This window comes from Dendrobates tinctorius, unplaced genomic scaffold, assembly GCF_039654945.1.
Source record: "Dendrobates tinctorius isolate UK_male_01 unplaced genomic scaffold, ASM3965494v1 ptg000060l, whole genome shotgun sequence".
Lineage (NCBI taxonomy): Eukaryota > Metazoa > Chordata > Amphibia > Anura > Dendrobatidae > Dendrobates > Dendrobates tinctorius.
Genome location: NW_027361728.1, coordinates 65,334,656 through 65,349,692, shown reverse-complemented (window position 1 = coordinate 65,349,692; position 15,037 = coordinate 65,334,656). Strand labels below are relative to the sequence as shown.

Below are 15,037 nucleotides of genomic sequence, written 5' to 3'. Positions count from 1 at the left end.
TCACAGATTTAGTGCAGTTTTTGTGCGGATTTCCCCTGCAGTTTCCACCTGCAGATTTCTATAATGGAGCAGGTGGAAAACTGCAGCAAAACTGCACAAAAGAAGCGACATGCTGCTTCTTTAGAAAAATCTGCAGCATGTGCACAGCCTTTTTGTTTTACATAGCCTTAAATGGTACTGTACATCACGTGCAGTTCTACTGCTTTTATGCTGCAGTTCTGCAGGGCCAAATCTGCTGCAGAACAGCACAGAATCTGCACCGTGTGCACAGGGCCTAAATCTCCAGCATTGCCCACATCACCCAACATTGCAGAGACTTACGGTAAATGGTTATTCTTTTCCATTTATTATTTAGATACACAGCTCCATCCGTCATGACCAAATCATCTAATTGCTATGGTACTGCTCTACAGCCACTGGAGGATGCGTTCTGTGACCAACGTAGATGGTATCAAATCAAATTAACATCTTGGTGTTTATCTATTATGAGTCATAACCGCTATGCTGGATTGGTTTTTATACACAGATACCTATTATACCTTGATTTATAATAGAATTTGTCAGGTTTCTTCAAGAACACCACCTCCGGCTGCATTGCTAACATTCACGTGTGGCTTATGCCAAAAAGGACTCTGGCATAAAATGCTTAGGGCTCATTCAGATGTCAGTTTTTCCTGTATAAGTGCTGTCCATTTTTCTCATGGATAGCACTCATCCTTATGATAGTATATGGGGATATTCACATGTCCACTTTTTTCCTAAGAGCAAGTTGTCTGCAAAATCGCAAAGGCATGTCACATATTTATCCGAGTACAGGATCTAAATGAAAATAAAAAATACTCTTTAAGACCTCATTCAGACGTTAGTTTTTTTGGACGCAAGAGAAAAACAGCAAGTGATAACAGATTTTTTACTGATGAGAGAAAAAATAAAATATCCCTTGCCTTCTATCTACAGTCAGTAAAAAAACGGGACAGCAAACAGACGGCATCCCAATGCTGTCAGACGTTTTTAACTGATCCAAGGACTTGCATTGGTGATTTTGAGCCAATACTCCAATATATCAATATGAGACATGTCTTCGCAATTCTGCACGGACCACTTGGTCCTAGGAAAAATTGTGAATGGTCTCAATGACTGTCATAGGTACGAGTGCTATCCGTGAAAAACAAGGATTGCACACATATGTGAAAAGATATATTGGGAAGCGCTAACTTATGGAGTTCAAGTCAACTGTATTGTTAACATGACTTGTTAATAACTACAGATGGTAAAATATCTCCTGAAAAGAAGAGCTTAGGCTTCATTCACACCTGCATTTGGAAATTCCATTAGCCTGTTCCATTTTTTGGCACACACAAACAAAATTATGTCCAAAATGGAATCAGCGTGGCTCCATTGGTTATCTGGGTTCGGTTATGAGGAACCGACAATTGGAACACAAGAGTGAACGTAGCTGTAACGGGGTCTTCTGGGCTGTAATACCTCTTACATTACTACCCCGTGTTTCAGGAGGTCCACTCTGCTTTTCCTCGCTTCTGAATGAAGGGTGCTGGCTCGAAAGGTTTTGTAACATGGGAACATATAAAAGACACTGCTACTCCATGTATTTCCAGTATGACAACATTTTACACATCGGTCTCAGAATATATATACACATACAGAGGGCAGGACAATCAATGTGTGTCCTGCCAGTAGATAACAGGCTCCAATTAAGACGCCAGACATACATTACAATAGCCGTGGGATTTAAAAAGGTGGGGGGAGGTCAGAAGTGGGATATCTTGTTTACCACTGCCCAGGGGGTCGCAGCCGGTCGGTTGCTGCATTAAGGGCATACATCTCCTATTCCGTGAGCTGGGGGGTTCTGTAACAGTAGCTTTATACAATTTCAGGAGATACTTTGTCTTGTGTAATTACCAGATTTTTCGGACTTTAAGATGCCCATTTTTCCTCCAAAGTTTTGGAGGAAAGTGGTTGATGCGTCTTCTACTCCAGATGTACCTTACGTGGCTGTGGATGTAGGGGGCGTCAGCATCGGAATAACGGGTCACAGAAGGCAGGAGCCGGTGGTTTCAGTCAACACGTGTGCCCGTTAAAATGAATATTCATTGCTCCCCACGCCCATAGTCCATCCCACCTCTATGCACTGAAGCTGGCGCTGAGAGGTGGGAGGCACTATGGCCATATGGAGGTGTGAATATTCATCTTCTTTAAAAGAGGGCACACTGTAACCACAGCCGCCATCTCCTTCAGCAGCTGGGTTATCACGTGTGCCTGCTATTGAGGAAGTTCAATATTCATTGCTCTGCACTCCTATAGACCCGGTCGTGAGGAGAAGTGAATATTCTGGCACGTGACTGTGACGTGTGAGGGTGCATAGCTGAGGGAGCCATGTATACCAGTACCGGAAGTACTTACTTGGGATCTGGCCGTCTACTTATAGTGGCTGCCACAGGGTACAACACATCTACCTCCTATTGATTTGAATGGGAGCTTGGTGTGCAGTACCAAACTCCAGCAATTACAAGTAGATGGCCAGCTCTGCCAGTGAGTACTTCCAACAAGTGGACGCCGACACCGATAACAGCTGATAAGACCGGTCGATCAGACATTAATGAGCTAGGCCATCAATGTAAGGGTACCGTTACACTTAGCGATGCACCAGCGATCCCGACCACGATATGACGCGCTCAGGATCGCTGGTGCATCGCTAAGTGGTCACTAGTGAGCTGCCAAACAGGCACACACATAGCGATATCGCTAGCAATATCGCTGCTGCGTCACAAAACTAGTGACGTTATAGCGATATTGCTAGCGATATCGCTTTGTGTAAAGGGCCCTTAAAAGTAGTGGACAACCTCTTTTGCATAGTTAGATTTTGACAGATTAGATAGATAGTCATGGCCGAAAGTGTTTTCACCGTTGAAATTGTTCCCTATATCTCCTGGAGTTTTGGACAACATTAATGTTATTTTCATCCTCATCTCCCATAGACTTACCGTATATACTCGAATATAAGCCGAGATTTTCAGCCCCTTTTTTGGGCTGAAAGTCCCCCTCTCGGCTTATATTCGAGTCATATACACCGGGGGGTCAGAGGGGGAGGGGGGCGGGGGTGTCAGGTCATTCTTACCCGTCCTGTCGCTGTGTCTTGAGCCCCCAGCTTCTCCCCATGCTCTCTCTTCCTGCCTTCAGCGGTCACGTGGTGCCGCTCATTAAAACTCATGAATATGCGCATATTCATGAGTTTTAATGAGCGGCACCACGTGACCGCTGAAGGCAGGAAGAGAGAGCGCGGAGAAGCTGGGGACTCAAGCGACAGCGTCAGGACGGGTAAGTATAGCGATACTCACCTGTCCTGCGTCCATGGCTGCTTGCTGCTGTCTGTCATCGGTCAGTGACTTCAGACAGCAGAGGGTGCGGTGACGTGATTAGTGCGCGCCGCGCCCCCTGCAGTCTGAACGTCACTGACTGATGACGTGACAGATAGCGGTGAGCAGCCATGGACGCAGGACAGGTGAGAATCTGACACCCAGCGACGGAGAGGTGAGTATGTCATTTTTTTTATTTTTACATGCAGCAGCAGCAGCGGCAGCATATGGGGGAATAATCTTAAGAAGCTTCTAATGGGGGCAGCATATGGGGGAACAATATGGAGCTTCTAATGGGGGCAGTATATGGGGGTACAATATGGAGCTTCTAATGGGGGCAGTATATGGGGGAACAATATGGAGCTTCTAATGGGGGCAGTATATGGAGCTTCTAATGGGGGCAGTATATGGGGGAACAATATGGAGCTTCTAATGGGGGCAGTATATGGGGGCACAATATGGAGCTTCTAATGGGGGCAGCATATGGGGGAACAATATGGAGCTTCTAATGGGGGCAGTATATGGAGCTTCTAATGGGGGCAGTATCTGGGGGAACAAAATGGAGCTTCTAATGGGGGCAGCATATGGGGGAACAATCTATGGAGCTTCTTATGGGGGCAGCATATGGGGGAACAATATGGAGCTTCTAATGGGGGCAGTATATGGAGCTTCTAATGGGGGCAGTATCTGGGGGAACAAAATGGAGCTTCTAATGGGGGCAGCATATGGGGGAACAATCTATGGAGCTTCTTATGGGGGCAGTATATGGGGGAATAATCTATGGAGCTTCTTATGAGGGCAGCATATGGGGGAATAATCTATGGAGCATTTCCCACCCTAGGCTTATACTCGAGTCAATAAGTTTTCCCAGTTTTTTGTGGCAAAATTAGGGGGGTCGGCTTATACTCGGGTCGGCTTATACTCGAGTATATACGGTAATTTCAGTGCTGCTTCTGAGTTTCAATTAATTATGTGAGACTTTTCCAATTGAACTCCAGTAGTATGTGTGCCACTATTTAAAATGTATGTATTTGTGATCCCAGCACATGGTGGGAGAATTAGTAATCTAGTTGATTCCAGCTGAAATGTTGCCCATGTGCATTAGGGCTTCTGGTGCAATTATCATTACAGGAGATCACTGATTTATAAGCAATGAGTTTAAAAGAAATGTTTTATCAGAGAAAGGATCTATTGTTTAATTCGTGATTTAATGTTATTTCTTTTTCTTTCAAGATATTTATTTAATTGTTCATATATTAAAAAAAACTAAAACACTGCATTTTGCATTTTCACAGTGGCCAATAAGCCTTCTGCTAGACTCATGTTTTCTGTTCCTTTGAGTAGCCACAAGGATAAAGGTAGCAATATATTGGCAATAGCTTGTTGCATTCCAGCACTATAGAACAATAGGTTAAAATGTCTAAAATGTATTCCAAGACATTAAAAATATTATAGTGTGCACCTATATGATAGTATCGCTTCTAAATTTCAACCCTACTATGTGGTGTGGAGAGTTAACTCAGTACTGATTGGCAGCATGGATCGCGTGGCATAACAGTGTCGTGCAATCCCTGGGAGATCAAGTGCCAACACCACCAGAATGTCAGCGGCACCGAATTTGAGTGTAAGTGTTATTATTTTACAAGAAGGAAACATAGGAAATGAGAAGGAGTCTTCCATGTAGTGGACAACCCTTTTAAGCTTAACAGTCAATGTGAAAAATGAAAGATTTCTGATTTTCTTTAATAATAGATATTATTATTTAAAAGGTACGAACACAAAATATCATTGGGTGGGGGAGTCAATGGGCATCTACATTATGAAGGAGCGGCAAGGGATTTATCAGCTAAATAAGGGCTCACTTGATATTTTAGCACATGTACAAAGCCCCATTTTTAAGCTGGATGTTGCCCGTCATTTAGACTGTATCGAGAAGAAAATTTCACGGAGCTGGAACAATTTTTAATTCATTTCATTACATTTTTTTCCTGGTAAAAGACAACAGTTTCTACCTGTTTTAGGTTAACATTTAAGCCCTCGTGAGTTGCCTTTAGTAAAGCTCTCACAGTGAAGCTGTCGGGATCTTCCTTGTCCCTGATCTGAGACTCCTTCAGTAACGACTCCAGTTTCTTTCTTATGAAGGATTCTACTTGGTGTTCTGTTGTCCCATTGCTCTGCAAAGGATTAGCACAAAACCAATTAAAAAAATAACAACAACGAATGCGATTTCTCTATCAAAGCAAATTCTGTGTTTGTTTGATCTAAAGCAACAAACAAAACACTGTAATCTACCATGCTAAAATAACCAGTGCCACCAAGAAAGTCCTCGTGTTTCGCATTCAGTGCTGCTTGGCACCTGAGGGTATAATGCTACATAAAAGAAGAAAGGTCAGGGTTCTAGCATCCCGGAATCAAATTCAAGTTTGTACACAAAATTAATGTGATTCATCTTACAAAGTATATTCTTCCTATATTCTCTTTGAAGAAATATGTATGAAAAATATGTTTATTGTGAACGTGGAGTGGAGATCTGATACTAAACACTAAATTCCATGGAAGGAAATCCTGCACTTCTGAAACCTATGCCTGCAGAGTATATCCAAAAGTATATACCTTGCAGCTGTCTAAAGTTTGCTCCATGTTCCTATCCTCATAGCCCTGCCCAAATATCTCCCATAGACTTTATCTATGATTTAGACTTATCCTAATCTTCAATTAGAACCTCCATGTTCCAGACTCAAAGGATGGACTCTACTCGGACAAGACGTCAGAATATGCATGTATTGTAGCTGAAAGAGTGATTTATAATATAACTCTACAAGCCACCTTTAATTGCCTATTTGCGATACGTGTGGGGTCTTGCCCCTATTACAACTTCATCGGTTGTGGAAGTTTTTTGCCCACACTGGCATGCCATATGTTATTAGCTTTGTTTCCTTTTGTCTTTGCTGGCAGTATACCATTGTTCTACCTTGCTTATTTCTCTACAAATAGACCAGTGTTTCATTATTGTTATTACTGTTTAAATCATGTGGTTACGGCCTCTTAGAGCTTGTGCACACGTTGCAGATTTGGTGCATTTTTGCCATGCAGAATTGCTAGCAAATCCTGATGCCAGCAAAGTGAATGAGAAACCTGAAGTATCATGCACATGTTGCTTCTGAAGACAACAGAGTGTATCTTAATTTCCCAGACAACCATGTTTTTGCAAACCAAGAAGAATTGACTTTTTATCTGTATATTGGCTTGTGAATTTAAGTGTTTATGTCTGGTGAGTCAAGAAAACAGACTTGCATACCATTTAATTTAACATACTGTGTAAGTCTGTAATAGTGACTTGTACATAGTGTATGTTTATCTTTGTTTATTGTGTGCTGATATGCTAATTGTGTATTGAATTCTGTAACCAGTTTGTTGACTTCGAAGGTAGATAGGGAAAAGCTGTGAGGGTGGATTGAAGGACACTGGGTAAATCTAAGAATAGATCACCTGCCTCAGGTTTAAAAGAGACTTATTTTCTTCTGGTGGGTGTCACTCTTCAGGATCTTAGCTCAGGGTACTTTGGACTTGGCTGAAAGAACACAGGACTGCTCTTGGTTATCTCCCTACGCTCTTGTTGTTACCTCCTCTCTGCATGCATATCACAGGTGGAGTAGCGACCCTGGAAGCTTGGACATAACAACTACCATTATCCTGGCGAATCAGCGGAAGGGAAGAGTGAGACCCTGTAAAGTGCGCCATCTTGGGGCAATTGCTGGGATTGTTCTGTTTGCTACTGGGTGTTGTGGTACAATAAAGTATTGCCACACTGTTTTACCCTAACCCTGTGTTGTCTGTGTAGTGTATTGCCCACCGGGAGATAGACCGGGTGTTCAGTGGTATGAGCCCTGGTCCATGATGTCTTGCTGCAGGCAGCCAGGCCAGCGGACGAGAGCACACACTGACCCCGTTTTTCCACATTGCTTACTTGTGACTTGCAGATTTGATGCAGAAAATAATCTGCAGCATGTCACTTCTCTGTGCGCTTTTTACCATTGACCTCACTCAAATAAACCAAAAAACGCAGGGAAAAAATGCGCATTTTTGCAGCTGCATTTTTCCTGCCAAGAGATGCAGAAATGGTGTAGAAGTGTCAGTATCCGTTTGCTCAATGTGTGCACATAGCCCAATAGGGAATGCTATTTATTTCTATTCACTGTTGCATTTACTATTGTATGTTGCATTTACTATTATATGCGCTTTACATGTATGGATAGATTGGGCCACTGCTTCATTAAGGGTTGTTTGGTCAGGATTCTTGAGCATTTGGGCCTTTTTAATTGTATTTTAATTCTCTTTTCTTGCTTGATTTTTTTTCAATTAACTTTTTCTCATTTTTTGGTGATATAGTGAGCGATCTTGTGAAATCATACCTATTTATGGGATGGAACATGTCCTTTAAACTTCATTTCTTGGACTCCCACCTGAATTTCCACCCATAAAATCTTGGTGCTGTCAGTGACCAGCATGGGGAGTGTTTTCATCAGCAGATTTCTACGATGGAACGTAGGTACCAAGGCAAGTGGAGCCCTAGTATCCTTGCTGACTACTGTTGGACCATAAAGAGAGACATCTCGGAAGCAAAATATTCCCGTAAATCAGCAACCAAAATGTACTAAGTAAGCTCTATTTCAAATAATGTTGACTATATAAGTATTATAGTTAAGTATTTCCATAAAACTTGAAATGTGTTTCACAAAAACTCTGCTTGGTGGAAAAAAATCTGAAAGCATATTCAAATTCAGCAAGAAAAATATATATAAATCCAGTTAATTTTGTTTTTGAGAAAGAAATTTAAAAAAAATTGGCCACCAGTGTTATGAGTAAAAATACACGAACACCAGATATAGAATTATATATGAGATATTTATATATATATATATATATTTTTATATATATATATATATATATATATATATATATACATACATACATACACATATACACACGTCTAAAAACCATATTAGTGATGAATTTTATAAAAATAATTATATATACAGTATACTACCACCAGTGTTCAGTGAAATTAGTGGTTTACCCACTGATTAAAGAACCAAATCCCAATCTACCGAAGGACTCCTTGACCAGAAAAGACCAAACAGGATATAATTGATTCAATAATTATATCCTGAAAAAATCACATATATCAATATTCAATGAAATATAAAGTGCAATGTGCATGTGCAAAGCACAATCATAATCTATGAAACCAATGACTACTGCAATATAGTGCAGTGTGCAAGTGCAAATAGCAACCGTAACATTAAACTCACATTACGATGCAAAAAAAGAAAGTCTCACTGCGACTTTCTTTTTTTGCATGGTAATGTGAGTTTAATGTTACAGTTGCTATTTGCACTTGCACACTGCACTTTATATTGCAGTAGTCATTGGTTTCATAGATTATGATTGTTCTTTGCGCATGCACATTATATTTCATTGAATATTGATATATTTGATTTTTTCATTTTTTTATGTTGCACTTTTCTAGTGAACGAGATATTGGGATTTTTTTTTAATTTCTCAGAAAATTTTATTTCTTTGATTTTTTGCCTGCACAAGTTTTTTATAAACTGAGGAATACATATGCGAATATAGTATATATATATAATTGGGTCCAATTTATTGTCATACAATTGTCCCTACGTGCACATTGCTTTTAAATTGGTTTTAAATATACATTTTTTACCACTAATATAATAAAAATTATTGAATCAATTATATCCTGTTTGGTCTTTTCTGGTCAAGGGGTCCTTCGGTAGATTGTGATTTGGTTCACCAGTGTTATGAGTAGACTACAGAAAGGGGCTGAGCTGTGATTCCTGACACAGCAAAAGGAGAAGAGAAAAGCAGGTTAGTAAACTTGTAAAAGTGAATGATGCAACTTGTACACACAGTATATGACATATGTGACACTTTATTAACATCACACTAATTAAGCAGAACTGCACTTACAAAGCAATGACTTAATTTGCATTCCTCTTCTATCTCATCAGCACTGTCCTCATCAGACACCTCTCCCTCCTCAGCGTCCTCGGCCAGGTCATATGGCAACTTTTTTCCCTGATAAATTATACAGCAGAAACTAATCAAATTTACAACATTTCAAGATGTACAGCTCTCCTGTCCTCAAAAGTAAAGTTGATGGAGGAACAAGTAACCAGACCTGTCCATCAGCCTCGCCCAACTGAAAAACCTATGACTTGGGAAAGCTGTCTCAATTGCAGGAGTCTGATGGGCAGGTCTGGTCATAAGCCCCATTATGGGACCTTTTATCAGTAGCACAACCTCTGAAGAAGGTTTCATTGACAGCAAGAGAACTACTTTGATACTTCGCAAACGCAACAAAATCAAATCCCCAACACATTTGTTAACATACACATGAAGTGGATAACCCCTTTAAATGAGATATTACCAAAATGTGGACATTTGTGGAACACATAGATTAATTGATTATGGGGTTACAGAGAAGAGTGCAGCTGCCTTTGCATCCTGGTTTGAGTAAAGTAACTAAAATTGGGAAAAATTGAAACTTACATTTAGTACAATAAGTGACTTTATGGAGAGAAAGGAAATAGGATTCTGTATGCATTTCCCACCTATATATTAAACTATTTAACTATATATTTAGTTGTCTATTAAAGTGCCAATATAATTTGTTAAAACATCAGATTTTAACTATTCTATGTGGCAGAGAAAACCACCCAAATATCTAGGAAAGCAACTTTAAAAACAAAACAGAATTTATAGGGATAGTTTGGGTAGAAAAAAAAATATTCTAATGGCCGCACCTTCATAAACAATATAGTTAACATGAGAAGTGCTACTTTTAACCTTCACAGTAATTGCAATTTAGTGTGATGCTGGAACTGCTCCTCACTGCTCCCCCTCCCTTCTGGGAAGTTACCTCACAGATCAGGGGACGTGGCCTACTTCCTGCTAGTAGCAGCCAGCCCCCTGATAATGTCTCCTTCACTGCAGCTCGAGATGAGGGGAGAGTTAGGGGTCTGGCCTCATCCCTGCTAGTAGCAGCCAGCCCCCCTGGTGTCTCCTTTACTGCAGGGCTAATAGCAGGGAGCAGGCCACAACGTTAGCTCACCCCTCATCTCAGGCTGCAGTGAAGACGACATTATCAGGGGGCTGGATGCTACTAGCAGGGAGCAGGTCACATCACCTAATGGGTGAAGTAACATCCCAGAAGGGAGGGGAGCAGTGAGAAGCAGCTCCAACATCACACTGAATTTCTGATCATGTGAGGGTAACAAACAGCACTATTCATGTTAAAATTGCCTTCATATACAATAAAGTTAAGAAAAACATTCACCCCACAGGCACTGTTATATATGAACAGGGACAATATTCATATTACAATATTCATTGCTAGACATGAATGTGATATTCGCATCTCCAATTGAGGGTTCATTAGCAGAGAAATTTATTACTACATATATGTTCTCAAAGCGAAATTATTTCTAATTATTTTAGATTCGTCTATACATTATGGATGAATGGGGCTGCTAGCTGTTCTGTAGTCAGTAGGCCAACAACATTAAAACTTGAATTATTCTGTTTCATTTTTGTTTTCTGGAGACTCTCTAGAGTTTCCATGTAAGTATCAGTGCTACTGGTGGCCAGAATTTAACCTTCATTGTCTCCCCTTATGAATTAGCCATCAGCGGGCAACACGTGGAGAACTCACTCCTCCCAAGGCCACCATGCAACGTGGCAGTAGAGTACGATGCTTCACCACTGCCCTTCTCAGCAATATCCCATACAACGCCTTCACAAGTCATTGTGTCTGTGCAAGTGAAAGGCGTTGAGCTGCGATAAGATTGTATGTGGATATTGCTGGTTCAGGAACCATTATCCAAAACCTGTGGTACTGCCACCTTCTCTCTGAGGAGCATGAGGCCTATCATTAGGTAAGGCCATCAAGGAAAATTGTATACTGCGCTTATTGAGAAATGTAAGTGCTCTATATTCAGGATTACCTTCACAAGTATTTTGCCTTTGAGGTGCTGGGGGCTTGGAAGTTGTTTGTTTTCTCCAAGTGGAACTGAAGATAAGTCAAGCTTGTCCCCAAATATTTCTTTTAGATATTGAGCAATTTTCCTCTGCTGTTGAATGTTACAGTGGTTTTCAATAGACAGGACAACCGGATAGCTATAATAAAAATCAGAGAACAGACAAAATGTAACAGCCGAAAAAAACAATAAAAATCTATATGAGTGTATAAAAGTCTGTACAAATAAATAATCCTAAGGTGAGGACCTTCAGGCAGGATTGTGGTCCCCAAAGCACAGGCTTATGTCAGGAGAGATTCCATAACCTGGGTTTTTTTGTTGCTTAATTTTCTCTGAAATGCTCCAGAGTTCCAGAGAAAAGAGTTTACAGATCTCCTCTGGTGCTGACCCTGGCCGGCTTCTCCCCACATCGGACTGGTTGACTGACTGACAGATCCCTCCCATGTGTGAACATTGGGATGAAATCTGTCACCCAACAAGCACTCACAATAAAAAAAAAGAAATTCTGAATTCATTACATTGATGTATCCTCTTAGCAATTTGTTGATAACAGACTGATCTATATAAAAGCATTTGTTATACGTAAAAATGCATTTTTTATGCACAAAAATGACCAGGAACTTCACAATTTTTCCCTTGCATTGACTTTTTTACATTTTTTTAAGTAGAGATGAGTGAATAGATTTGGAGGCCCGTGGTTCTTAGGTTAGATCAGTATTCTGAGGGTGCCGGATGGGAGCCCTGTGTACCACCTCCTATCCACTGGCATCCCCATCTCCTCTTTTAATTAGCCAGTCTGGCATGACATCAGTGAGGCGGTACACACACATGACGTTGCAGGAGGCAGTTTGCAGCCCTCCCATCTGGCAGCCACGGAGTACTGAAATGGCCACTGAATCAGGGTCCTGCAAATCTATTTGCTCAGGTTTTTTAAAAAATATTTTTTCAAGTCAAAGTAATTAATATATTGTGATACTAGACTAGAAATTTTGCTTTAGTTGGCGTTTTTAGAACTGTTCTTTATCAAGACCCTAGTATTTGCCTTAAAAAATATTTCGCTTTTCAAAATTGCATTCTACAAGAATTTCTGAAGGTAAAATATATTTTATTATATAGAAGTAACATACTCATTTTTAACAAATGCATGCTTGTTGATGGTCTCCACGACATCTTTAAAGGGGATTTTTGAGGTGAGTGTGTATCCATGGTGCACAACAGGCTCGCCATCTGGGCCATCCCAACAGTCAACTGTTGAAAAAGAAGACAAGGGAAGACCAAGCTAAGCTGTAGGTAAGATGAGTAACAAGACAGATCCACATTAGTAACTGGCTGACTCTAAGGGCAGTAACACTGACACACACCGGGCTGCAGTGAACCATGAGGCAATTCCAAAAAAACAACTTTTATAAGCAATTACTAATACAATATCCTGATATCATTTTTAAATTTTGCTTCAAAGATGAAACTTCAATTTACTTTTTACAAAGCATAAAAAAATTAGTCAAAATCAATCCGTGCAGCCCTGGCCCTGATATACCATATACTCCAGTGCGAGCATTTCCTATCTGGTTTGTTTCATTGAGTGAAGGGGACATACTACGCTCTTTTCAAATAGCATTGAAGTTGCTTAACAAAACCTCTGAAGAATATCAGACTGGTGAACTGAAGCGTGAGACGGAGACATTTCTTTCAGAATTAATAAAATCAAAGGATTGGAAATAACATAAGAATACTGCATTTTATAATCACATCCCAAATCGTATTTCAGATAAGCAGCAGCGGCACAGTGACACATTGATCAGAAATGGCATATAAAATGTAAAAAAAAGGCAGTGTAAGTGCACGGATAATCTCCCAACAAGTACGCTGGACGTATATCCAGAAAAAAGTTTGTCTACACAGTATGTGTTTGGTGTCCATCTGACAACTACGAAATATCTATTTTCTCCCAATTGTAATGGAAACTGCAGGCATCTTACAAAAAAAAACCACAATACTTAGTGCTTCTTTTTTTCCAATTAAAGACTCATAAGCTTTTATAAATGCAGAATAAGTGAAGTCCTGTACTCAACCAACACAACACAGTAATTGCTGCACCTCCATTTTAAATGGGGTACGTGAATTTAAATCCAACACTACAGGTACCTCATATAAAATTAATTTTCATGTTAACTGTCAATCTATTTTTGTGGTATACTTGATTGAATGTGGTTGCGGCCTACAGTACGTCGGTCGAACCATACAAACGATGCATGCTAGATTGAACAAGCATCGACAGAATATCCGAAATGGCTTTCTCCTGCACAGCCTTTCCAAACAATTTTTAACTGTGCATCAAAAAATCCAAAAACTTTGAAACTAACGATTATTGACCACATACTTGATACCGTGGATGATCGCTTCAACTGTTTAATCAATAGAGAAAGCTTTTGGATATTCAAGCTTGGCACACTTGCACCTGAAGGCCTGAATTTAACTATAGATAAAGTGACCAGATAACTTTATTTGCCTTTTTAGCATCAGTGCGTTTTACCTAGATGCTATTGTTTACATGCTTTTATTATTAATATGGGTTCTCGCTTTTTTATTGGTCTTTTTACTGGTCTACTAACCTGTTAATAATTTTATTCATTTTTATCTATATTATTTTTTTGCTCCTTTTTGCACATTTTATACATTTAAAACTTTTTTACCTCATGCTGTTTTATCTCACGTTTTATGTAAGTTGTTTCTATTTTTTTTTTTTTTTTTTTTTTATAATATATGATGTCATCTTGTCATAACATTGTGATTGGCTGCCTCCTATTTAAATACCCCATCCCCTATGTCATTAATAAACTTCCACCTGATGAAGACGGATCCTCCGACGAAACGAGTTGTGGTTTAACCCCATCTCTTGTCTGAGTCTCTTTCCTGCGCTCCTAAGATAGTTTCCATTTTCTCATTGCTCCTATCCTCCATTGGAGGTTTTCGGCTGGAGCTGCGGTGGAGACCTGACATTTTTGTCTGCCCCTGGGTTGCTTCCTAAGCGCTCCTCTATGACCGCTTATCACTGACTTTTATTCATTTCTGCCATTGGCTGAATTCGCTCTAAACAATAGAGCTAGTTCCGCCACTTTGATGTCTCCATTTTTCTGTAATTTTGGTTTTCATCCTCGATTTTCTTTGGGCAGGTGGAGGCTTCTGCTTACCCAAGTGTGGATTCTCTGGTGGACAGTATGCAGCAGATTTGGGACCAAGTAGTGGACAATTTGTCCCACTCTCAGGAAAATGCCCAACGATTTTCCAACCGGCATAGAACCATTGATCCCCGGTTCAAAGTGGGTGATATGGTTTGGTTGTCCTCAAAAAATATTCTGATGAAGATTGCGTCTCCAAATTTCAAGCCAAGGTTCATTGGACCTTATAAGATTTTGGAAATCCTTAAACCCGTTTCTTTCCGTTTGGCTCTTCCAGGTACATTCAAGATTCATAATGTTTTTCACAAATCATTGTTGAAAAGGTTTGTGGAGCCAGTAGTTCCTGTGGCAGTGCCCCCTGACCCTATATTGGTTGAGGGTAATTTTGAGTATGAGGTAAAGAAAATATTGGACTCTCGTC

General features: G+C 40.2%; 1 protein-coding gene across 4 annotated transcripts in view; it reads right to left on the bottom strand.

Annotated features, from left to right (window-relative positions):
* Window positions 1–15,037, bottom strand: part of PLCH1 (phospholipase C eta 1) — a 370,702-nt gene that overhangs the window by 71,593 nt on the left and 284,072 nt on the right. For all 4 annotated transcript variants that reach the window (XM_073579023.1, XM_073579019.1, XM_073579020.1 and 1 more), the window contains 4 exons: window positions 12,565–12,685; window positions 11,405–11,576; window positions 9,369–9,476; window positions 5,387–5,548 (listed from right to left, as the gene is read on the bottom strand). In XM_073579023.1, coding sequence (XP_073435124.1) covers window positions 5,387–5,548; window positions 9,369–9,476; window positions 11,405–11,576; window positions 12,565–12,685 — 563 coding nt within the window. The remainder of the gene's footprint in view (window positions 1–5,386; window positions 5,549–9,368; window positions 9,477–11,404; window positions 11,577–12,564; window positions 12,686–15,037) is intronic.